At 40.7% G+C, this 26909-nt stretch overlaps 1 protein-coding gene across 1 annotated transcript in view; it reads left to right on the top strand.

Moving 5' to 3' along the window:
- The first annotated feature begins 17152 nt into the window (after positions 1 to 17152).
- The window catches only part of LOC110509189 (excitatory amino acid transporter 5), a 74496-nt gene continuing 64739 nt past the window's right edge, over positions 17153 to 26909 (top strand). The window contains exons 1-2 of the mRNA XM_036966849.2: positions 17153 to 17672; positions 25684 to 25763. Coding sequence (XP_036822744.1) covers positions 17532 to 17672; positions 25684 to 25763 — 221 coding nt within the window. The 5' untranslated portion in view covers positions 17153 to 17531. The remainder of the gene's footprint in view (positions 17673 to 25683; positions 25764 to 26909) is intronic.

Here is a 26909-nt window from a genome sequence, read left to right on the forward strand (position 1 = left end):
AAAACTATGACAAGACTTACAAATAGATGTCTAGCAATGACCAACAGCCAACTGGAAGAATTGAAGAATTTTCAAAATAATATGCAAATATTGTACAATCCATGTGTGCAAAGCTCCTAGATTTACCCAGAGACTCATAGCTGTAAGGTGATTCTAACATGTATTGACTCAGGTGTGTGAATACTTATGTAAATTAGATATTTTTGTATTTCATTTAAAATTTGCAAAGATTTCTGAAAACATATTTTCACTTTGTCATTATGAGGTATTGTCACGGTCTTCCTCCTCTTCATCTGAAGAGGAGAGGCGAGAAGGATCAGAGGACCAAAATGCGGCGTGGTAAGTGTTCATGGTGAATTTTAATAAAGAAAACACTGAACACTGCAACACTATACAAAAACAATAACCGAAATAACGACCGTGAAGCTACAAATGAGACCTGTGCTGACACAAGCCACTAACATAGACAATCACCCACAAACAAACAGTGCAACCAGGCTACCTAAGTATGATTCTCAGAGACAACTAATGACACCTGCCTCTGATTGAGAACCATACTAGGCCGAAACATAGAAATCCCCAAATCATAGAAAATCAAACATAGACTGCCCACCCAACTCATGCCCTGACCATACTAAATAAATACAAAACAAAGGAAATAAAGGTCAGAACGTGACAGGTATTGTGCGTAGATGGGTGAGAAATTATTTGAATACATTTTGAATGCAGGCTATAACACAAGAAACGTGGAATAAGTCAAGGGCATAAATGTCACGACTTCCACGGAAGTCCTCTCCTTGTTCGGGCGGCGTTCGGCGGTCGACGTCACCGGCTTTCTAGCCATCGCCGCTCCATTTTTCGTTTATCCATTTGTATTGTCTTGTTTTGCACACCTGGTTTTCATTCCCCAATTACGCTGCATGTATTTATTCCTCTGTTCCCCCTCATGTCTTTGTGTGATATTGTTTGTGTGTTACGTGTTTTTTGTAACGCTGGCGTTCGTTATTTCCATGTTATTTCACAAAGCTTGTTTGAATTGTTTAACATTCATGTTTTGTGACTGTTTTTGCTTTACACTTTGCCTTGTTCGGCTAGAGGTTTTTGACGCAGCTGCATCTGTCTGTAATCTTTCTCCTGACAAAATAAAGTGTGCGTCTGTTCACAATTCTCTGCTCTCCTGCACCTGAATTCACCACAAGTAAGCACACACCTGACAATAAATACTTTTTTTTTTGAATTTTACCCCTTTTTCTCCCCAATTTCGTAGTATCCAATTGTTGTAGTAGCTACTATCTTGTCTCATCGCTACAACTCCCGTACGGGCTCGGGAGAGACGAAGGTTGAAAGTCATGCGTCCTCCGATACACAACCAACCAAGCCGCTGCTTCTTTAACACAGCGCACATCCAACCCGGAAACCAGCCGCACTAATGCGCCGGAGGAAACACCGTGCACCTGGCCACCTTGGCTAGCGTACACTGCGCCCAGCCCGCCACAGGAGTCGCTGGTGCGCGATGAGACAAGGACACCCCTACCGACCAAGCCCTCCCTAACCCGGGCGACGCTAGGCCAATTGTGCGTCGCCCCACGGACCTCCCGGTCGCGGCCGGTTACGACAGAGCCTGGGCGCGAACCCAGGACTCTGATGGCACAGCTGGCGCTGCAGTACAGCGCCCTTAACCAATAAATACTTTTTAAGGGCACTATGTAAAAAAAGGCTTCATAATTCATAAAGCTCATGTTAACTGACTGATATTCTCACAGAACAAAACGGATACAGTCTCCTAAGACTGTGTTAACCTCTGACCTTATTTTTGTTTTTTATCCCAAAACTATTTTCTTTCCACATTAATTTTCCCATTGGAAAGGCTGAACGAACCGGTTTTTAGAACTACAAGCTGGCAGCTCTATGGCTAGAACTTTCTTATTGGGGATAAAAACAGATTACCTTAATTTTTTCGATTCATTATTCCATGTAACAAATTAAATATTAAACCACGTATTCATCTCATATTTCAGTTCATGAAACATGGGTCCAATACTTTACATGTTGCGTTTATATTTTTCTTCAGTATATTTAGGAATAGCTTATTATTATTACCCATTCTAAAACTGATTGCAGCTTTTTGTTAAGGGTTGCAGTGATTTAACTTGCTGTGGTAGTATAATGTTGAGTCATCAGCGTACATAGACAAACAAACTTTATTCAAGGCTAGTGGTAGACATTAGTAAAAATAGAGAACAGTAGAGTGCCAAGACTGCTGCCTTGAAGTATACCACACTTTACCTGGTTTATGTTAGCATCTTCTACCAAGGATTACCGTTTTGGTCCTATACTTAATGAGAATTCAGATATCCACAAAGGACGGCGTCAAGATGTACACTACTTGTTTTCTATTTTCTACATTGTATAATGATAGTGAAGACATCAAAACTATGAAATAACACATATGGAATCATGTAGTAACCAAAAAAAAGTGTTAAACAAATCTAAATATATTTTAGATTTTAGATTTTTCAAATAGCCACCCTTTGCCTTGATGACAGCTTTGCACACTTTGCATTCTCTCAACGAGCTTCACCTGGAATGCTTTTTCAACAGTCTTGAAGGAGTTCCCACATATGCTGAGCACTTGGGCGTTGGTTGCTTTTCCTTCACTCTGCAGTCCGACTCATCCCAAACCATCTCAATTTGGTTGAGGTCAGGGGATTGTGGAGGCCAGGTCATCTGATGCAGCACTACATCACTCTCCTTCTTGGTCAAATAACCCTTACACAGCCTGGAGGTGTGTTATGTCATTGTCCTGTTGAAAAACAAATGATAATTTCACTAAGCCCAAACCAGATGGGATGCAGAGGTAGCCATTCTGGTTAAGTGTTTACTTTTATTTGACCTTTATTTAACTCTGCAAGTTAGTTAAGAACAAATTCTTATTTCAACGACGGCCTAGGAACAGTGGGTTAACTGCCTGTTCCGGGGGAGAACGACAGATTTGTACCTTGTCAGCTTGGGGATTTGAACTTGCAACCTTTCGGTTACTAGTCCAATGCTCTAACCACTAGGCTACCCCCATACCATAAACACCTCCTCCTTCATGCTTTATGGTGGGAAATACACTACCGGTCAAAAGTTCTAGAACACCTACTCATTCAAGGGTTTTCTTTATTTTGACTATATTCTACATTGTAGCATAATAATGAAGATCTCAAAACTTTTAAATAACACATATGGAATCATGTAGTAAACAAAAAAGCATTCAATATTTTATATTTGATATTCTTCAAATAGCCCCCCTTTGCCTTGATGACAGTACACTCTAGGCCTTCTCTCAACCAGCTTCATGAGGTAATCACCTGGAATGCATTTCAATTAACAGCTGTGCCTTCTTAAAAGATAATTTGTGGAATTTCTTTCCTTCTTAATGCGTTTGAGCCAATCAGTTGTGTTGTGACAAGGTAGGGGGGTATACAGAAGATAGCCCTATTTGGTAAAAGACCAAGTCCATATTATGACAAGAACAGCTCAAATAAACAAAGAGAAACGACAGTCCATCATTACTTTAAGACATGGTCAGTCAATACGGTACATTTCAAGAACTTTGAAGTGCAGTAGCAAAAACCATCAAGCGCTATGATGAAACTGGCTCACATGAGGACCGCCACAGAAATGGAAGACCCAGAGTTCATTCTGCTGCAGAGGATAAGTTCATTAGAGTTACCAGCCTCAGAAATTGCAGCCCAAATAAATGCTTCATGGAGTTCAAGTAACAAACACATCTCAACATCAACTTTTCAGAAGAGACTTTTATAGGCCATCTTACATGCAGTTCTCATACAATCATGACCTGAAAAGCATGACACACACACGCACATGGAGGAGCCTTCCTCCTCCTCCATGTGTGTGTGTGTGTCAGGAGAGAGGAGGAGCTGTTCATAAGTGGTGGGTGAGATCCCCAAGGCCAGTATTCATTCATCATCTCATCACAAATTTTCTCCTCTCTAATCGTACCCCTCCCATTCCCCCCCCCCTCTCTTCCTTGCTCTGACATAACATTTACATAAGTAGTCAGACACAATACTTTGTTGAAGCACCTTTGGCAGCGATTACAGCCTCTGATCTTCTTGGGTATGACGTTACAAGCTTGACACACCTGTATTTGGGGAGTTACTCCAATTCTTTTTTACAGATAATCTCAAGCCCTGTCAGGTTGGATGGGGAGCGTCGCTGCACAGCTATTTTCAGGTCTCTCCAGAGATGTTCGATTGGGTTCAGGTCCGGGATCTGTCTGGGTCACTCAAGGACATTCAGAGACGGATGCCAAAGCCACTCCTGCGTTGACTTAGCTGTCTGCTTAGGGTCGTTGTTCTGTTGGAAGGTTTTGCCCCAGTTTGCCCCAGTCTGAGGTCCCTCCATTCATCTCTCCCTCTATCCTGACCAGTCTCCCAGTCCCTGCTGCTGAAAAACATCCCCACAGCATGATGCTGCCACCACCAGGTTTCACCGTAGTGATGATGCCAGGTTTCCTCCACCTGTGACGCTTGGCATTCAGGTCAAAGAGTTTAATCTTAGTTTCATCAGACCAGAGAATCTTGTTTCTCATTGTCTGAGAGTCCTTTAGGTACCTTTTGGCAAACTCCAAACGGGCTGTCATGTGCCTTTTACTGAGGAGTGGCTTCTGTCTGGCCACTCTACCACAAAGACCTGATTGGTGGAGTGCTGCAGAGATGGTTGTCCTTCTGGAAGGTTATCCCATCTCCACAGAGGAACTCTACAGCTCTGTCAGAGTGACCATTGGGTTCTTGACCAAGGCCCTTCTCCCTGATTGCTCAGTTTGGCCGGGTGGCGAGCTCTAGGAAGAGTCTTGGTGGTCCAAACTTCTTCAATTTAAGAATAATGGAGAGCACTATGTTCTTGGGAACCTTCAATGCTGCAGAAATGTTTTGGTACCATTCCCCAGATCTGTGCATCGACACAATCCTGTCTCGGAGCTCTACGGAATAATTCCGTTGACCTCATTGCTTGGTTTTTACTCTTACATGCACTGTCAACTGTGGGACCTCATATAGACAGGTGTGTGCCTTTCCAAATCATGTCCAATCAATTGAATTTACCACAGGTGAATTTACCACAAGTTGTAGAAACATCTCAAGGATGATCAATGGAAACAGGATGCACCTGAGCTCAATTTTGAGTCTCATAGCAATGGGTCTGAATACTTACAGTATGTAAATAAGGTATTTCTGTTTTTTATATTTAATACATTTGTAAACATTTCTCAAAACCTTTTTTTGCTTTGTCATTATGGGTTATTGTGTGTTGATTGGTGAGGAAAAAAAATATTTCATACATTTTAGAATATGGCTGTAATGTAATAACAAAATGTGGAAAAAGAGAACGGGTCTGAACACTTTCCAAATGCCCTGTATATATACCCTGCATACTAATGCCCTGGCCAGGTTATGGTTTAACCCAGCTTGGTCTACCAATCTAATCTAATTAAAAATAGATAATATCATGGTAATCATTTCTATGACTCATTTACACAGTGTACAAAACATTAGGAATTACCTTCCTAATATCGAGCTGCACCCCCTTCATTTGTCGAGGCATTGACTCTACAAGGTGCCGAAGGAATGCTGGCCCATGTTGACTCCAGTGCTTCTCACAGTTGTGTCAAGTTGGCTGGATGTCCTTTGGGTGGTGGACCATTCTTGATACACACAGAAAACTATCAGCATTGTAGTTCTTGACACAAACCGGTGCACCTGGCAGCTACTGCCATATCCCATTCAAAAGCACTTAAATATTTTGTCTTGCCCATTCACCCTCTGAATGGCACACACACAATCCATGTCTCAATTGTCTCAAGGCTTAAACATGCTTATTTAACCTGTCTCCTCCCCTTCATCTACACTGATTGAAGTGGATTTAACAGGTGACATCAATAAGGGATTATAGCTTTCACCTGGTAAATCTGTCATGGAAAGAGCTGTTCCTAATGTTTTGTACACTCAGTGTATGACAGACTGGGAATAGGCTATAATCTAATTCCTCAACTCTGAGAAACAGCAGTCATTCATAACGCATTTAGCATGCTAGCTCTGGTAAATAGTGAATTAGTTTGATAAATTCCAAGTATGTGAGGATTTGTACTGGTATGTGTTTGGACTCAAAGGACATGACCAGTGGATGTTGAACATGTTGGTCAGATATTCTAAATGAATGAGGGACAGATAGACCAGCCCTCAATGGTCGTTTTAATCCCAGATTATCTCCTGAGTCCAATCCTGAAACAGGACAAAATTGGCAAAAGAAAGGGATTATTTGTCCATTGGTGTAGGGAATGTTGGTTGGGGGATGTGGTGGAGAAGGCATGTTCATCATGCTCTCACGCACACGCAAGTGTGGGCACAGCTTTGTTTTCATCAAATCTCAGAACTTTTTGGAGCATAAAAATGTTTGCCCATGGCGCAGTGGTCTAAGGCAGTGCTTGAGGTGTCACTACAGACCTGTGTTAGATTCCAGGCTGTGTCACAACCAGCCGTGACTGGAAGATGCATAGGGTGGTGCACAATTGGCCGAGCACTGTCTGGGTTAGGGGAGGCTTTGGCTGGGGGGGGCTTCACTTGTCTCATTGTGCTCTAGCAACTCCTTGTGGCTGGCCTGCAGGCTGACTGCGCTTGTCAGCTGAATGGTGTTTCCGCCAATAATTTTGACCATTAAAAATCCTATTTTCCCTAATCATAACCCCAATACTCCTATCCCTCTAGTGAGATAACATATAGAACTGTTTTAATATTGGCATACCACGGATCATTTGGCTATTTGATTTAGAATTTTAGGATCCCTTTAAGCATAAAAAATTATATTGAAAAATTATTTGATAACATATTGAATTTGGCCTTAGCTAATATAGCCCATACTATAGCATTGAATAACACATTCATAGATGGCAAAAAAGACAGTCAAAGAAAAGATCATAAGAAATCCTCCAACCAGGATTTCTGTAAAACCAAGGAAATATGAGTCCAAAAAAACAAAAACATTTTGTGAGCTTTCTTATATCTCCTAGATATACAGTGCATTCGGATAGTACTCAGACCCCTTGACTTTTTCCACATTTTGTTAGTTTACTGCCTTATTATAAAATTGGTTAAATTAGTTTTTTTCCTCATCAATCTACATACAACTCCCCATAATCACAAAGTGTATACCATATTTGTTTACATCTCCGTTAGTGAGAATTCCTCCTTTGCCAAGGCAATCCATCCTTCTGACAGGTGTGGCATATCAAGAAGCTGATTAAACAGAATGATCATTACACAGGTCCTCATTGTGCTGGGGAATATAAAAGGCCACTCTAAAATATGCAGTTTTGTCACACAACGCAATGCCACAGAGATCTCTAGTTTTGAGGGAGTGTGCAATTGACATGCTGTCTGCAGGAATGTCCACCAGTGCTGTTGTCAGAGAATTTAATGTTAATTTATCTACCATAAGCTGTCTCCAACGTTGTTTTAGAGTATTTGGAAAACGTCCAACCGGACTAAAAACCGCAGACCAAGTGTAACCACACAAAGCCCTTTTGTGGGGAAAAACTCATTCTCTTTGGCTGGGCCTGGCTCCCCAGTGGGTGGGCCTATACCCTCCTAGGCCCACCCAAGGCTCTGCCCCTGCCCAGTCATGTGAAATTCAGAGATTAGGGCATAATTTATTTATTTCAATTGACTGATTTCCTTATATGAACTGTAACTCAGTACATTCTTGAAATTGTTGCATGTTGCATTTAAATTTTTCTTCATTATAGATGGTCTTTCTGCCTCTCTGTCTGACTACCTCTCTCACATATTCCAGGGGCCAATATTCTGTAGGCCTAAACTCAATGGCCAGTACTGCATAACTTCTCCGTATTTAACTTCTCGGTTTTTACCGGAAATGTCCATATCCTGGCAGTACAAGTGTGGCACCATGTTATGGTATTCCGCTAATGGTATTCCACTAAAAAGCCACCTACATCACCATAAATATATGGTCGCAGAACAATTTACCTTCACAATCACGGCTTCAACAAAACAAACACCACAAAAACAACATTTACTTCTCTCTTTTACCATTTTTATAAACAAACAAACATTATGGGGCCACACTGTTGACCAATTGAAGATAAGGACTGAGTGCCTGTAATTTACCCCCCTCCTCTCTTCCTCCCCTCACTGCGTAGCATTTCAACTAGATGGCCTCTGTGTGTCACATACAGAGATCCCCAACCAACAGAGTAGATACAATAGCAGAGAGTACCACAGATGAGAGATGATTAAACAGAGCTTTGGGAGCTGTGGGACTCAATCAGGATTATGATTTTGGTATGTTATAATATTATCTCTGTTTAGTTTAGTTAGCGTGAGTAGGCCTTGCTGTGAGCAGAGTGCATTACACTCTTAGAAAAAAAGTTTCCATGTAGAACAAAAAGTGTTCTGTCACTTGCTTCATATATGGAACCCTTAAAAGTTTGATATGGAACCCTTTTATAGGGTTCTTTGATCAGAACACTAAGGGTTCTTCATCACAGAACCAAAATTGGTTCCATATAGAACCCTGTATGGTGCCATTTATGAAATATGGCTACTACTAATGAATAATTATTTTTAGCAAAGAATATAATATAATAAACAAGTAATGGACAAAAGAATACCTGCATAGTTTTTAAATAGTATTGTCATTATATGCAAACATAGTTTAGAAATATGCACTGGGGGCCAGGGAGGCATCTCTGTTTAAATAATGGACCACGCCAATCTTGGTACGCCAACTCTAACTTCTTTATGGAACAGTCAGCTACAGTACGGGTTGTTGCCTGGCTGGTTCCTGAGGAGATTAAAAAATGAGCACTAACATGAGTTAATCTTCAGAAATAAGCATTTGTAAATCTGCCAAAATGAATACGAAATGCTATGCAAACATATAATTATTATGATGTAGAAGAACAACTTACATGTAGCTGTTATCAGCAGCAGCCAAAAGAGAGATCCTTTGCCTCTTTATAGTTGGTTACTTCCAGACTGAGCAAAACATAGATAGTGTTAAAAGTCATGTAATGATTACTAGGCTACTGAATCTCCCAGACTTATTATACATAATTTATTATAACTAATTTAGATACATACCTGCTCTGTCAGCTCACTGCCCATTACATACATTCAACAGGGGTCAGCAACAGTCTAATGGCTTCATGAAACCTAATAGTTCCCTCATCTGACTCCACACTGAAACACTGAAATTAAAGTAACAATTAGCTAATTGCCAATGTCAGGGTTGGTCTGTAGCTCTATATGGCATATGCCATAATACAAATTAAGTTAGCTGGCTAGGCATGGAGGAGGAGGTGTGATGGTGTGGGGGTGCATTGCTGGTGACACTGTTGTTGATTTTTTTAGAATTCAAGGCACACTTAACCTGCATGGCTACCACAGCATTCTGCAGCGATACGCCATCCCATCTGGTTTGCGCTTAGTGGGACTATCATTTGTTTTTCAACAGGAAAATGATCCAATACACCTCCAGGCTGTGTAAGGGCTATTTGACCAAGAAGGAGAGTGATGGAGTGCTGCATCAGATGACCTGGCCTCCACAATCACCTGACCTCAATCCAATTGAGATTGTTTGGGATGAGTTGGACCACAGAGTGAAGGAAAAGCAGCCAACAAGTGCTCAGCATATGTGGGAACTCCTTCAAGACTGTTGGAAAAGCATTCCAGGTGAAGCTGGTTGAGAGAATGTGTGATTTGAGAGAATGTGTGATTTGTTTTACACTTTTTTGGTTGCTACATGATTCCATATGTGTTTTTTCATAGTTTTTATGTCTTCAATGTTATTCAGAAAGTATTGTTTCACATTTTGTGTTTCACATTTTGTTACATTACAGCCTTATTCTAAAATATGTCAATCATCAATCTAGACACAATAACCCATAATGACAAAGCGAAAACCATATTTCAAACATTTTTTCAAATGTATTAAAAATAAAAAACAGAAATAGATTATTTTTATATGTATTCTGACCCTTTGCTATTCGACTCAAAATTGATCTAATGTGCATCCTGTTTCCATTGATCATCCTTGAGATGATGACTGAAGTCCCCCTGTGGTAAATTCAAGTGATTTGATCTGATTTGGAAAGGCACACACCTGTCTCTATAATGTCCCAAAGTTGACAGTTAGCTGGCTAGCTTGTAAAAAGGCAAATTAAAGTAGCCTAGCTTTTTCCTGAGCTAGCTATCTTACAAACGGTACTCAAATTCTAATACAACTTTATTTAGCCTATAGTTTATCATTTGACTTTGGCTTAATTTATTTGAATAAAAAAATCAACTATGCTTACCTTAATACATTGAAAAATAACGACCTTATTGTTAGGCTATTTGCAAGTTCAACGACTGTCCTTGTACAACCATCAACCTCTTCCCTCATCATGCTGGAATGGCAGTTGGTTTTTGAATCGGAATGGCAGTAAAAATTTGAATTGACGAAAGGTTCTATAGAACCCCTTTTATTTCTTTATTTTTTATTAAACACATTATTTTCTCTTGCTTCTAGCTAGCATTTAGTTCACAACAGCACGGGTTGTATGAACCTTTCTGTTTGCCACTCTGACCTCGGTAACAATGTTGCAAAATAAGAATTAGATCTCCCCCTGCCATAAAGAGGTAACGGTGTCAGACGTCAGCTAAACATTTTTCTGACCAGGCGAAATCATGCAGCAGCATCATTAATATGGACATATATGTTTATTTATTTTATTTCACCTTTATATAACCAGGTAGGCAAGTTGAGAACAGTGAGGGAGATAAGTGTTTCCAGTTTCAGAGATCTTTGTAGTTCGTTCCAGTCATTGGCAGCAGAGAACTGGAACTGGAATGTCAATGCAAAACAGCTAAAACTGATGAATTGCTGCATCAGATGACCTGGCATCCACAATCACCCAACCTCAACCCAATTGAGATGGCTTGGGATGAGTTGTAGGAAAAGCTATGGAAAAGCAGCCAACAAGTGCTCACCATATGTGGGAACTCCTTCAAGACTGTTGAAAAAGCATTCCAGGTGAAGCTGGTTGAGAGAATGCCAAGAGTGTTCAAGGCTGTCATCAAGGCAAAGGGTGGCTACTATGAGTTATTTCATAGTTTTGATATCTTCACTGTTATTCTATCACGTGGAAAATAGTAACATTAAAGAAAAACCCTTGAAAGAGGAGGTGTGTCCAAACTTTTGACTGGTACTGTATATGTAAAGTGTTGTTCAATCTAGTCCAAATAACCAAAAGGTTCTATTTAGAATTCCAAATAACTGTTTTTTCTAAGTGTACAGTATGGCCTGCGTGTGTGTGTCTGCATGCTTGTTCCGTGCTTTTGTATGCGTTCTGTAGGTGCACACAGGCATTTGTGTGCGTGTGTGTCATCACACGCCCCAATCTGGGAATCCTGAGCACACAGCTGTATGTAGGATTACCATTACTGTAATATAATCCCAAAGCTTGTTAAAATGTTAAAATAATACGAAATGCCATTTTCCCCTCATGGGGCTAAATGCTCCTAGGTTATTTTATTTCCTGGGCTGTATTAAAGGGGCAATCTGCTGTTAAAATAACAACAAAGGCATCACCCCGAATCTGTTTTGGTAAACAGCGGAGTGATGGTGCTGGAGAAATGCTACCACTCTCAAATTCATAGACAGCTATGGATGCAAGTACTGACCATCCATAGTTTGAGGATATACAGTGTTACAGTTGTAAAGCAAGCTTATATTTTGGGTTCTGATGGGATACAACAGTTGAACTAAGTTATATTCCTCAATAATTAATACAGTGCAATCGGAAAGTATTCAGACCACTTGACTTTTCCACGTTTTGTTACGTTACAGCCTTATTCTAAAATGTATTAAATTGTTTTTTTTCTTTCTCATCAATCTACACACAGTACCCCATAATGACAAAGGAAAAACTGTTTACATTTTTACTAATGACACATTTTTTAAAACTGAAATCACAGTACAGTCATGGCCAAAAGTTTGAGAATGACACAAATATGCATTTTCACAAAGTCTGCTGCCTCAGTGTCTTTAGATATTTTTGTCAGATGTTACTATGGAATACTGAAGTATAATTACAAGCATTTCACAAGTGTCAAAGGCTTTTATTGACAATTGCATGAAGTTGATGCAAAGAGTCAAAATTTGCAGTGTTGACCCTTCATTTTCAAGACCTCTGCAATTTGCCTTGGCATGCTGTCAATTAACTTCTGGGCCACATTCTGACTGATGGCAGCCCATTATTGCATAATCAACTTTATGGCAACGTGCTCCATCATGCTGGAAAAGGAATTGTTCATCACCAAACCGTTCCTGAATGGCTGGGAGAAGTTGCTCTCGGAGGATGTGTTGGTACCATTCTTTATTCATGGCTGTGTTCTGAAGCAAAATTGTGAGTGAGCCCTGGCTGAGAAGCAACCCCACACACGAATGGTCTCAGGACGCTTTACTGTTGGCATGACACAGGACTGATGGTAGCGCTCACCTTGTCTTCTCCGTACAAGCTTTTTTCCGGATGCCCCAAACAATCGGAAAGGCGATTCACCAGAGAAAATTACTTTACCCCAGTCCTCAGCAGTCCAATCCCTGTACCTTTTGCAGAATATCAGTCTGTCCCTGATGTTTTTCCTGGAGAGAAGTGGCTTCTTTGCTGCCCTTCTTGACACCAGGCCATCCTCCAAAACTCTTCACCTCACTGTGCGTGCAGATGCACTCACACCTGCCTGCTTCCATTCCTGAACAAGCTCTGTACTGGTGGTGCCCCCATCCTGCAGCCGAATCAACTTCAAGAGACGGTCCTGGCGCTTGCTGGACTTTCTTGTGTGCCCTGAAGCCTTCTTCACAACAATTGAACCGCTCTCCTTGAAGTTCTTGATGATCCGATAAATGAATTATTTAGGTGCAATCTTACTGGCTGTAACGGTTTTCATGTGTCGGAGAGGAGGACCAAAATGCAGCGCGGTAGTTGTCCATGGTTTTTTAATTAGAAAACTGAACATGAACACATAACCAAAACAACAAAGTGAAAACCCGAAACAGTCCCGTGTGGTACAAACACTGACACAGGAGACAATCACCCACAAAACCCAACACCAAACAAGCTACCTAAATATGGTTCCCAATCAGAGACAATGACTAACACCTGCCTCTGATTGAGAACCATATCAGGCCAAACACAGAAACAGACAAACTAGACACACAACATAGAATGCCCACTCCGAACACACCCTGAACAAACAAAACATAGAAACATACAAAGCAAACTATGATCAGGGTGTGACACTGGCAGCAAAATCCTTGCCTGTGAAGCCCTTTTTGTGCAAATCAATGATGACAGCCCGTGTTTCCTTGCAGGTAACCATGGCTGACCGAGGAAGAACAATGATTCTTAGCACCATCCTCCTTTTGAAGCATCTAGTCTGTTATTCGAACTCAATCAGCATGACAGAGTGATTTCCAGCCTTGTCCTCGTCAACACTCACAGCTGTGTTAATGAGAGAATCACTGACATGATGTCAGCTGGTCCTTTTTTGGCTGGGCTGAAATGCAGCGGAAATGTTTTTTGGGGATTCAGTTCATTTTCATTGCAAAGAGGGACTTTGCAATTAATTGCAATTCATCTGATCACTCTTCATAACATTCTGGAGTATATGCAAGTTGCCATCATATAAACTGAGGCAGCAGACTTTGTGAAAATGAATATTTGTGTCATTCTCAAAACTTTTGGCCACGACTGTACATAAATACTCAGACCCTTTACTCAGTACTTTGTTGAAGCACCTTTGGCAGTGATTACAGTCTTCTTGGGTATTACGCTGCAAGCTTGCAACACCTGTATTTGGGGAGTTTCTCCAGATAATCTTATTTATCATGGTCTGAGTCCTTTAGGTGCTTTTTGGCAAACTCCAAACGGGCTGTTATGTGCCTTTTACTGAGGAGTAGCTCCCGTCTGGCCACTCTACCGTAAAGGCCTGATTGGTGGAGTGCTGCAGAGACGCTTGTCCATCTGGAAGGTTCTCCCATCTCCACAGAAGAACTCTGGAGCTCTGGAACACCTACTTGACCAAGATCCTTTCCCCGATTGCTCCGTTTGCCGGGTGGCCAGCTCTAGGAAGAGTCTTGGTGGTTCCAAACTTCTTCCATTTAAAAATGATGGAGGCCACTGTGTTCTTGGGGACCTTCAATGCTGCAGATCCCCAGATCTGTGCCTCGACACAACCCTGTCTCAGAGCTCCACGGACAAATCCTTCGACCTCATGGCTTGGTTTTTGCTCTTACATGCACTGTCAACTTTGGGACATTATAGAGACAGGTGTGTGCCTTTCTAAATCAGAACCAATCACTTGAATTTACCACAGGTGGACTTCACTCATCATCTCAAGGATGATCAATGGAAACAGGATGCACATTAGATCAATTTTGAGTCGAATAGCAAAGGGTCAGAATACATATAAAAATAATATATTTCTGTTTTTATTTTTAATACATTTGAAAAAAAATCCCCAAAATGGTTTTCACTTTCTCATTATGGTGTATTGTGTGTAGATTGATGATTGACATATTTTAGAATAAGGCTGTAACGTAACAAAATGTGAAACAATTAAAGGGGTCTGAATACTTTCTGAATGCACTGTATATACAGTACCAGTCAAAAGTTCTGACACACCTACTCATTCAAGGGTTTTTCTTTATTTTTACTATTTTCTACATTGTAGAATAATAGTGAAGACATAAAAACTATGAAACAACATATATGGAATCATGTAGCAACCAAAAAAGTGTAAAACAAATCACACTCTTTGCATTCTCTCAACCAGCTTCACCTGGGATGCTTTTCCAACAGTCTTGAAGGAGTTCCCACATATGCTGAGCACTTGTTGGCTGCTTTTCCTTCACTTTGTAGTCCAACTCATCCCAAACCATCTCAATTGGATTGAGGTCAGGTGATTGTGGAGGCCAGGTCATCTGATGCAGCCCTCCATCACTCTCCTTCTTGGTCAAATAGCCCTTACACAGCCTGGAGGTGTATTGGGTCATTTTCCTGTTGAAAAACAAATGATAGTCCCAATAAGCGCAAATCAGATGGGATGGCGTATCGCTGCAGAATGCTGTGGTAGCCATGCAGGTTAAGTGTGCCTTGAATTCTAAATAAATCACCAACAGTGTTCCAGCAATGCACCCCCACACCATCACACCTCCTCCTCCATGCTTCATGGTGGGAACCACACATGCGAAGATAATCCGTTCACCTACTCTGCGTATTACAAAGACACGGCAGTTGGAACCAGAAATTTGAAATTTGGGATCATCGGCCCAAAGGACAGATTTCCACCGGTCTAATGTCCATTGCTCGGGTTTCTTGGCCCAATCAAGCGTTTATTTGGTCTATAATCTGAGGTGCAGTTAACTCTAATGAAGTTATCCTCTGCAGCAGAGGAGAGACAGTTTCATCATAGTGCTTGATGGTTTTTGTGACTGCACTTGAAATTTTCCAGACTGACTGATCTTCATGTCTTAAAGTAATGATGGACTGTCATTGTCTTTGTTTATTTGAGCTGTTCTTGCCATAATATGGACTAGTCTTTTACCAAATAGAGCTATCTTCTGTTAACCACCTCTACCTTGCCACAACACAACCAATTGGCTAAAATGCATTAAGAAGTAAAGAAATTCCACAAATTAACTTTTAATTAAGAAGGCACACCTGTTAAAAATTTGAAATGCGTTCCAGGTGACTACCTCATGAAGTTGGTTGAGAGAATGCCAAGCGTGTGCAAAGCTGTGACTACTTTAAAGAATGTCTATATAAAATATATTTTGATTCGTTTAACACTTTTTTTGGTTACAACGTGATTCCATATGTGTTATTTCATAGTTTTGTTGTCTTCACTATTATTCTACAATGTAGAAAATAGTAAAAATAAAGAAAACCCCTTTGTTTAAATTATTTAAATGTCAGGAAATGGATGTACCAATTTCAGATTGCCTACTACAGTAGCTTATTTATCAGGTTTATACCTGATATCTATTGTCTATTGTCTATTGTTTAATCTCCCCTCAGGTATCAAATCAAATCAAATCAAATTTTATTTGTCACATACACATGGTTAGCAGATTAATGCGAGTGCAGTGAAATGCTTGTGCTTCTAGTTCCGACAATGCAGTAATAACCAACAAGTAATCTAGCTAACAATTCCAAAACTACTACCTCATAGACACAAGTGTAAGGGGATAAAGAATATGTACATAAAGATATATGAATGAGTGATGGTACAGAGCGGCATAGGCAAGATACAGTAGATGGTATTGAGTGCAGTATATACATATGAGATGAGTATGTAAACAAAGTGGCATAGTTAGTGGCTAGTGATACATGTATTACATAAAGATGCAGCAGATGATATAGAGTACAGTATATACACATACATATGAGATGAATAATGTAGGGTATGTAAACATTATATTAGGTAGCATTGTTTAAAGTGGCTAGTGATATATTTTACATAATTTTACATAATTTCCCATCAATTCCCATTATTAATTCCTATTATTAAAGTGGCGTACTGTAATTATCAAGTGCTATCTTGCTATCTTGCCATGGGTGTAAATTAATCTAAATATGAGCAGGCAGGTAGAGCTGTAATGAAAAAGCCCTCAAGTTTGGTGCAGGCTTTCATAATTAAGAGCGAGAGAGAACCTTTTTCAGTCCCCTCATCCGCCACCTCATGATCATACATTTGACATCTTAACTATGGGCCCTGGTCAAAAGTAGTGCACTACATAGGGAATCTTTTTTGCGGTTGCCTGGCTGGAACAATCCTCTGTCTAATTGTTGGTAGGTCTTTAATCCTGCCAGATCCCAGTAATGCAGCACAGTGCAGTGTAGCGTGGCCCGGCCCGCTCCTAATAGGATCTAGTGTATTAACCCTCAGGACAATATTGCCAGCTGTCGCAGACAAGAGCCCCCTACTGGCCGTAGAGAGAGGGACGTAAAGAGGGAGAAGGGAGGGTGTGGAGAGAGAGAGAGAGAGAGAGAGAGAGAGAGAGAGACAGAGAGAACGTGTGTATGCCTGGAAAGTGTGATGTTCTTAGTCCTGTGTGGAATGACAGAGAGAGCAGCTCATGGAGTCGCAGAAAACCCCCTAAAGTGCTTTATCCAACTGCCTTTCTCCCTACTACTTTTTCTGCAAACCTATATCTATTCCACTCACTCCTCTTTCTATCTCTATCTTCCTCTTCTTAGTTATTTTTCTCTCTTGAATCACTTTTCAGTCCCTCCCTTCTCTGCCCGTCTCTTTGTTTCCGTCTTTCACCCAACCCTCTCCTGCCGTCCAGTCTGTTACCTCTCTACTGGCTCTATATGGTTGACTGAGTGACCGACCAGGGACTCTGGGACCAGTGGAGTGAGTGTCCGTGTCCGGGACTGTGGAGGACTTTCCGGGAGAGTCAGGATGGCGGTGAACTTTGCGGAGGTGCGGGGTCGGGTGAAGAATGTGTGTGCGCAGAACGGGCTCCTCATCCTGTCTGTGTTGGCTGTGGTCATTGGCTGTATGATGGGGTTCCACCTGCGGGGCAAGCAGCTCTCCGACCAGGTCAGTGTCAAAACTAACACCTGCAGGGTGTCCTGTTCCTTCAACCAACCAACACCCTCCCTTGTTGACCTGAAACACCCTGGGTCTCCTGTTCCCTTAGCCCCCAACCCCCCACCCACGGCAGGTAGCTTAGTGGTTAGAGCATTGGGACAGTAACCGCAAGGTTGCTAGATCAATTCCCCGAGCTGACTAGGTAGAAATCTGTCGTTCACCTCCTGAACAAGGCGGTTAACCCACTGTTCCTAGGCTGTTGTTGTAAATAAGAACGAGTTCTTAACTGACTTGCCCAGTTAAATAAAACAATTAAAATCCCTGCTCCTTACAAATGTGGTGCCTCTAAAGTCCTTGACCCACTACTCTGCTGCACCCTGTTCTCCCTGTCCACTGGTCCCCCTGTCCTCCTATCCTTGAAAAACACCTTACATAAGAACGGTGTCCTCCCAAACATTCCCCTCTTTCTTAACACCAACCTTTCGTCAAACACAGCTGTTGTCCTACCATGTGAAAAAAACCCCCCATCTTGTCCTACCAAGTGACAATACCAACCTTAATAACACTGTGATTGAATTGTGAATTACCACACACACTTATGTTGTAGGTGTGTGGGTGCAGAGAGCTGAGGGGATTGAGAAAGAGGGAGATCGCTCTATAAGCTGTTGCTGAATACAGACGATCCAACAAAGCCTCTCTGCTCTTTAATGTCGTAGTGGCTAGACCTGAGGCTAGATCACTGTTCTGTCTCTAGGATGACACTGATCAGACTGACTTATGGAAAGAGGTACATTTTCTGTTTACAAAATAGCTGGTATACTCAGTTTAAAAATGATTTTAAAGTTCAAACACTTCCAAACACAACTCATCCTGTGATTCATGCTGTTGGGTAATGCTATCCGATCCTGTCCTTATTGATTTGTCCTGTCTGTGTTTGTTTCCAAAACAAACATCTTCTCATCAGTCGCGCTCCATATTCATGAGATGAAGGATTGTTAGTGGCTGTTGCTGTGGCTGTGGAGGCTTAGCTGTGAATCACTTCGATGCGCGATAGAGCAGCACACTGCTGTCATTCCCTGTTTGTTTTTCTTTCAATATTTGTTGAAAAGGTATATTCACTTTATTTGGACAGAGATATACACTGCTCAAAAAAATAAAGGGAACACTTAAACAATACAATGTAACTCCAAGTCAATCACACTTCTGTGAAATCAAACTGTCCACTTAGGAAGCAACACTGATTGACAATACATTTCACATGTTGTTGTGCGAATGGAATAGACAACAGGTGGAAATTATAGGCAATTAGCAAGACACCCCCAATAAAGGAGTGGTTCTGCAGGTGGTGACCACAGACCACTTCTCAGTTCCTATGCTTCCTGGCTGATGTTTTGGTCACTTTTGAATGCTGGCGGTGCTTTCACTCTAGTGGTGGCATGAGACGGAGTCTACAACCCACCCAAGTGGCTCAGGTAGTGCAGCTTATCCAGGATGGAAGTGTATTTGAACAAGACAGGGGATACAGAGAGGGGGGAGATGCAGAGTTACCCGCTAGACCAGCTTCAAGAATGGCATTCGCTGTTTATTAGATAAATAACAGAATACATTGAAATTGGACTCATTCATTTCAGGGCATTCTGTTCAAATTAAATATACAAAGGTAATTACGCCACACAATGTACACAATCGGCTGTGCTAATTTTACACATGGGGGGAGTGACAATCCACCAGCCCTGTGGGTTATGAAAATGAACATTGACTGTTTGTTCTTAGCTACTGTCTTATTACATTGTGTACCGGTGTACTGGCATCATGTAATTTCAATGATTGACGTAATAAAACAGGACTGTATGAATAATTGGTTATGTGACATTATACATTATTGAGAATGTACACCGAGTGCACAAAATATGACAGACTGACAAGGTGAATCCAGGTGAAAGCTATGATCCCTTATTGATGTCACTTGTTAAATCTACTTCAGTCAGTGTAGATGAAGGAGAGGAGACAGGTTAAGAAGGATTTCTAAGCCTTGAGGCAATTGATGTATGTGACAAAAGATTTAAGTGCCTTTGAACAGGAGCCAGGTGCACCGGTTTGTTTCAAGAACTGCAACGCTGCTGGGTTTTTAATGCTCAACAGCTTCCTGTGTGTATCAAGAATGTTCCACCACCCAAAGGACATCCAGCCAATTTGACACAACTGTGAGAAGCATTGGAGTCAGCATGGGTCAGCATCCCTGTGGAACACTTTCGACACCTTGTAGACTCCATGCACCGGCGAATTGAGGCTGTTCTGGGGGCAAAAGTTGGGGTCAACTCAATATTAGGAAGGTGTTCCTAATGTTTGATATACTCAGTGTATAATTCACGAAGAAAAAACAAATGTATACATCTATGGAGATGACAAACTTTGCAGAAAATAATATCTCAAATTGGAAAAGAAGGGTTTCCTGGGGACAAAATAACATGAAGTTACAAAACATGGATATCTCTTCCAGCAGATACCGTCTGTAGGTAGCCCACGAGACCCAGTGGATTTTGTCAAAGTAGTATATTTGATAAGAGTCTGAAGCTCTGATAATTCCACAAAATTGCAACCGTTTAAAGGTCCATTAGACTGGTGCATAAGAGAACAAGGAGAAGGAAATGGCTTCGGTTTACAGTAGTGGTGATGGTGATAAGAGCTACTCATTATTGACATAAAACATCCTAGTTGGTTTTCTTTGAACATTCCATATGTTCTAAACATTAGTCCCAAAAAGACCCCCCCCCCCAAGAAAAAGTAATCTCTGGTGCTGTCATATAAGTGGGAAAGGAAATTTAGGAGAATATAATGGAAAAATCAACAAAGGGGAATTCAAGAGGCATCTAATGGTGCCTTGGGAGGGTTTTGGTTTTCTGTTGAAGTAGTTCCTCAATAGCTACTCTTCTGTCTCAATATTTATCAAAAACGTGCCTGTTCAAAGGTGCTGTATTTCTACTCGTGTTGGAGCTCTATCTGCATTACCACATGTTTTCTCGAGATGGCCTTCCAAAATATCCAGCACTTCCTTAATTTACATGACTGACCAAGTGGGATGTTGTTGGTTGTTTTTACTGCGCTTTGTGCTCCCTTCCTACCTTCTGGCTAGTTGCTACTCACTGTGTTCTCTTGAACACAATTGCTACTCACAGAGTTTACACATGCAGCAAAATTCTGATCGTTTGCCAAATGATTGGTAAAAGATCTGATCTGATTGGTCAAAAAGATCATTTAGTGCCAAAGATCCGAATTAGGCTGCCCGTATAAACGCAGCCTAGGAGAACACAGTGGGAAGCAACTTCCCACTTGGTCAGTCATATAAACAAAATAAATGCTGGATACTTTGAAGACACTTGTAGTAATGCAGATAGAGCTCCACCAGGTCGAGCAGAAATACAGCACCCTTGAACAGGCACGTCTTGGTCAAAATTCTTAGACAGAAGAGTAGCTATTCAGGAACAACTTCAACAGAAAAACCAAAACCCTTCCAAGGCCTCTTCAAACACAGACACAAGGCTGCGTTTAGACAGGCAGCCCAATTCTGATCTTTCTTTTACCAATTGGTCTTTTGACTAATCACATCAGATATTTTTCAGAGCTTATCTGATTGGTGAAAAAAACAATTTGTGTTTTTTTTATTTTTAGAATTGGGCTACTTGTCTAAACACAGCTATAGAGTCACAGTGAATCCAGTAGCTATTTTACATGGATTAGACTAATGTTGTACTATGGAGGGGAAGCAAAGGAAATGTTTGAGGGGTAACCAAAATTATACTATTATTTGTTATGAGTTAGTTCCTATCCCCTCTTTCTGCTGTGAGGTAGAGTGGGTAGGAGAAAATAGAGTACTGGAGGTGGAGGAGGTCCTGGGGGTGTATCCATGTCGTCATAGGGAATGGGACTCTACTCTCCCCCTCCACTATCTTGAAGGTTATTTCTCAAACCGACAATGGTTTGTTCTGCACTAACGCAAAAAAAACAAACCATACAAAGTATACACATAGTTGAGGTAGAGGGAGGAACAATTTAATGTTTGTTTGCGTTGTATTTCTCCTGTTTGCTTCTCACACTGAGAGATGGGAATGGTTTATATACCTTTTTTTCCCACCACCTAAAACTAGCCTAAAGCAAAAAGGATTGTCTAATATAATTAACCAGATTAATAATTTGCTTCATTTGAGAGACTGTGACGTCACTGCTTTTAAGCTTTTAAGCCTTGTTCACTCTGGTAGTTTGAAGTCACTAAAATCACATTTTTATGCATATTTGAGTCGGTTCTTTTTCCTGTAGTCTGAACAGCCCAAAATCACATTGAATCGGATATTTCAAACCATCTTCATATGTTGTTTGAAAGCAGATACTAATCTGATTCCTGGCCATACAACTTCCCATTTATGTCATTTAGCAGACACTCATATCCAGAGCGATTTACAGGAGCAGTTAGGATTAACCTCTCTTGGGTAGGGGGCAGTATTTTGATGTCCGGATGAAAAGCGTGCCCAAAGTAAACTGCCTGTTACTCAGGCTCAGAAGATAGAATATGCATATATTAGTATATTTGGATAGAAAACACATGGAGGTTTCTAAAACCGTAAAAATTATGTATGTGAGTATAACAGAACTGATATGGCAGGCGAAACACTGAGGACAAACCATCCCCCCCAAATTAAAATCGGCCTACCCCTATTTTCAATGGCTATCACTTTTATGATAAGGCCAAGTCCTCCCAGATTGCAGTTCCTAGGGCGTCCACTAGATGTCAACAGTCTTTAGAAAGAGTTTCAGGCTGGTTTTTGAAAAAATTTGCCAGAAATGATAGTTTTTCTAGATGGCTCCCATTTTGGCTGTAGTGTTTCCAAGCGCGTGGAAGAGAGCGCATTCTTTGGTATTTTTCTCTGGTAAAGACAATAGCGATTCTCTGTCTTAAATTGTATCGTTTATTTACGTATTAGGGTACCTAAGGTTTGATTATAAATGTTGTTTAACTTGTTTGGAAAAGTTTATTAGTATCGTTTGGGATTCATTTTGTATGCATTTTGATGGAGGGAAAGTGGGTGGATTATTGACTGAAGCTCGCCAGCTAAACTGAGTTATTATGGATCTAAAGAAGGACATTATCGAACAAAAGGACCAGTTGTAATGTAACTGGGACCTTGGAGTGCCAACAGAAGAAGATCATGAAAGGTAAGGCACTTTTTATATCGCTATTTCTGACTTTCGTGTTGCACCTGCCTGGTTGAAATATGTTTTTCATGTGTTTGTATGCGGGGCGCTGTCCGCAGATAATCGCATGGTTTGCTTTCGCCGTAAAGCCTTTTTGAAATCTGACACGGTGGCTGGATTAACAAGAAGTTAAGCTTTATTTTGATGTATTACACTTGTGATTTTATGAAAGTGAAATATTTATATACTGTCGTTTGAATTCCACACTCTGCAATTTCACAGGATGTTGGCCAGGTGGGACGCTACCGTCTGGCCCATAATAAGTTTTAAGTGACTTTCTCAAGGGCACATTGACAGATTTTCACTTAGTCGGCTCGGGGATTCAAACTAGCAACCTTTCAGTTACTGGCCCTACACTCTTAACGACTAGGATACCTGCCACCCTCGTGCCTGAATGGTCAAATCTGATTTATTTGCCCTCAAATGGGAGACTGTTATTTGACATATCTTGTTGCTTGCTAGCTACTCTGTTGACAGTTTGACAAGAACATGTGGTAGCTAACTAGCTTGCTAATTGTTTACAAACAAATTTGTGAATGTGCTTAAATGCTAAACAGATAGCTAGTTGACTGCTGTGGCCAGCCAAAAAAGGACTTGTTTTGAACACACCCATACTATGTCAACTAGCGTAGCCGTGTCAGCAAATGACTGCTGTCTGAGCACACATAAATCTGGATTGGTCACTTGTAACTTGTTGTTTGGACAGTCAGTTTCCAAAACGCATTTGAAAAACAAAACTGATTTGAGCATTAACGCCTGCAGTGTAAACAAGGCTTCAGAGCAACTGACTCAAACTAATCTTCCCAAATCTAGATCTCCACACAATTATTTTAAAACCCTCTGAACCCTAACCCCGGTCCCTTTTCCCTCCCATTTTGCTGTCCTGCTATCATGCAACAGATGTATTGCATGATATTAAATACAAGATGAACCATCAGGTGTTGTATATCGATACTTTATTGGTTATGATATGATCAACCTCCCAAAATGTCACTGGGTGTTTCATTTATTGGGATTAGGTGGTTATAATTGGGGCAGTGTGTGCATGTGCCACATGTCAGCCTTGTGTTCGGCAGATGCCAGGGCCTGATACCAGCTGTGTGTGTGTCTCTCTCACCCATGACACACATACACTCACTACTAACCAGCCCGCCATTTGACTGCAGTGATCCTGATCTAATCTCCCTCTCCTCCTGTCTTTCCGCCCCCTCTTCCTTTCTAATATTAAACAACAGCTAAAGCTCTTTGTCAAGCTGTTATCATCTCTCAGATGTATTGTGTTTGAATTCATCTCTCTCTCTCTCTCTCTCTCTCTCTCTCTCTCTCTCTCTCTCAAAACCTTCTCTCTATCTCTCCACACCTCTCTGTTCCCAATATCTTTGTTTCTCCCACTACTCTCCATCCCCCCAACCATCCCTCTCTCTATCCTCCTCGCATCCACATCCTAAGGAAGGGTAAACACCTCCCATCTTGGTAAATACAGTAGAACAGATGATAGAACATCAACCTCTCAGGTATTTACTAACAGATGCCTGTTTCATTATTTATCTGGATTGAATATTCCCATTCATATCACATGCTGTTTGTAACTTGCCACTGAATTTTAAAGGGGATCATTTTATGTTGGTGAGTAAATTTAGAACCACAATGTGCTCATTTGAAACACCACTCTAAAATGCTTCAATAAGCCCTCCAGCAATTAAAAAAAAAACGAAACTTTTCCTGTTGAAAAACAATATCTGAAATATAAATACAGTAATGTACACACACTTAAGGGTAAAAACATATGTTTTGAGCAACGTAGTGTTTTTTTTTTTTACACAAATGCAAACTTTAAGGAGTAGGCCATTCAAGGAGTTGGTCTGATGGTGGTCCCATTAAGTGTGTTTTTACCTTTTGTGTACATTACTGCATTTATTCTTGGCATTAAGCTTTTAAGTTGGTCTGAAACTCTTGCAGGCCACATCAAGCCTGCAAGTTACGTTATGCTGGTTTGCAAAGTGATGTGTAATTTATAATGGAATCCAACAATTGAAAATTTTAATTACCCCATACTTGCATTCAGAATGACTGCCAGGGTTGGGAAAATGTATTATTGAGACTACCTAAATCATATAAACTGGAACAGCCATCTCAGTAACAGGTGCAATAAGTCCAACTACAAACTGATTTGATTAGTTTAAAAAAGCGTATATTATTTATGTTTGTGTAGCATAATATTAACCAACCAAACAAAGTACATGCAAAAACACAGGTATTGAAATAAACAATTCTGAAAAATCTACCTGTAAGAGAGCATGCTGGGAAATATGATAATGATGAGCATGGTTTTGAGTTGTTTTGATCAAACAAGCTTGTTCAAATTCAGTTGAATTTGAGCAGAGTTTGTTGAGTAAACACACTAACACATTAGCTCAAATTCTTGTCCTTTTGAAGTCTGCTCAACTCGTGTAATAACGCTGATTAAACGATTGGTTGAGTTGGCTTTTTGACAGTGTTGCCTTCCAAAGGCAACATGGATTTTAAATTTTACTCAACAAGCCTTTTTAAATTCAGTTTACATCGAGAAGAGTTTGTTGAGTAAACAAACTTGAACACATTACTTCAAATTATAACGTTGATTAGGAATTGGTTAAGTTGGATTTTTACAGTGTGGTAAATTCAAAATGCCTATCTACAGTAAGCCTACCCAATATTTACAGTAGGTCTATCTACCTATCGACCCTAACTAACAACCTGCTCTGCTCTGTTTGTCCTCTCTGTGTTTATGTAGGAGGTGAAGTACTTCCAGTTTCCTGGAGAGCTCCTGATGAGGATGTTGAAGATGCTCATTCTGCCCCTCGTCGTCTCCAGGTAGGAACACAACAGAGGGCATGCTGGGTAGTTCACACAACCCCCACCCTCCTCCCAACACACACATACACAGTACTTGGAAAATATTTGTGCTTGTACTGATATTCGCTGACAAAAAACAACAACATCTACTTCCATGCCCTGTCCTTCTGACTTGGAAACTAGCTGCAGTATGTCTTACAATTTGCTGTTGTTTATTTACAAGATTACATTTTCAGGTTATGCAGATCTGCTGTTGTTTGCAGAACTGTGAGTGTTATTTTCATCTCCGGATGAAAAGTGTGCCCAAAGTAAACTACCTGTTACTCAGGCCCAGAAGCTAGGATATCCATATAATTGGTAGATTTGGATAGAAAACACTCTGAAGAAAACTGTTAAAATAATATCTGTGAGTATAACAGAACTGATATGGCAGGCGAAAACCTGAGAAAAATCCATCCAGGAAGTGGGATTTTTTAAATGTTTGAAGTTTTCCATTGACTACAGATTCCATTGTCTTAGGAAGTGCAATTTGAGTCCTATGGCTTGCACTAGATGTCATCGGTCTTTAGAAATTGTTTCAGGCTTGTATTCTGAAAAATGAGGGAGTAAGTCCACTCTAAATGAGTGGACACTGCAGTGTCCCAGAGGTTTTTCATGTGCACGACCGAGAGTGCGCCCTCCTTGTTTTCCTTTTATATTGACAAAGCTTTTGTCCAGTTGAAATATTATTGATTATTATGACTAAAAACAACCTGAAGATTGATTAGAAACATTGTTTGTGTTATGTTCTGACCATAGTTCTTTTGTGTTTTCCTTGTTTTAGTGTTGGTCAGGACGTGAGCTGGGTGGGCATTCTATGTTTTGTGTGTCTAGGTTGTTTTTCTGTGTTCGGCCTAGTATGGTTCTCAATCAGAGGCAGGTGTTGTTAGTTGTCTCTGATTGAGAATCATACTTAGGTAGCCTGGGTTTCACTGTGTTTTTGTGGGTGATTGTTTCCGTGTCTGTGTTTTACACCACACGGTACTGTTTTCGGTTTCGGTTATTCACGTTACGTTTATTGTTTTTGTATGGAGTGTTCAGTTTATATGTTTAAATAAATACCATGGACACTTACCACGCCGCATATTGGTCCTCTGATCCTTCTGATCCTTCTCTTCAGACGAA

Source organism: Oncorhynchus mykiss, chromosome 28, assembly GCF_057628025.1.
Source record: "Oncorhynchus mykiss isolate SJ-2025 chromosome 28, ASM5762802v1, whole genome shotgun sequence".
In the NCBI taxonomy this organism is placed as follows: domain Eukaryota; kingdom Metazoa; phylum Chordata; class Actinopteri; order Salmoniformes; family Salmonidae; genus Oncorhynchus; species Oncorhynchus mykiss.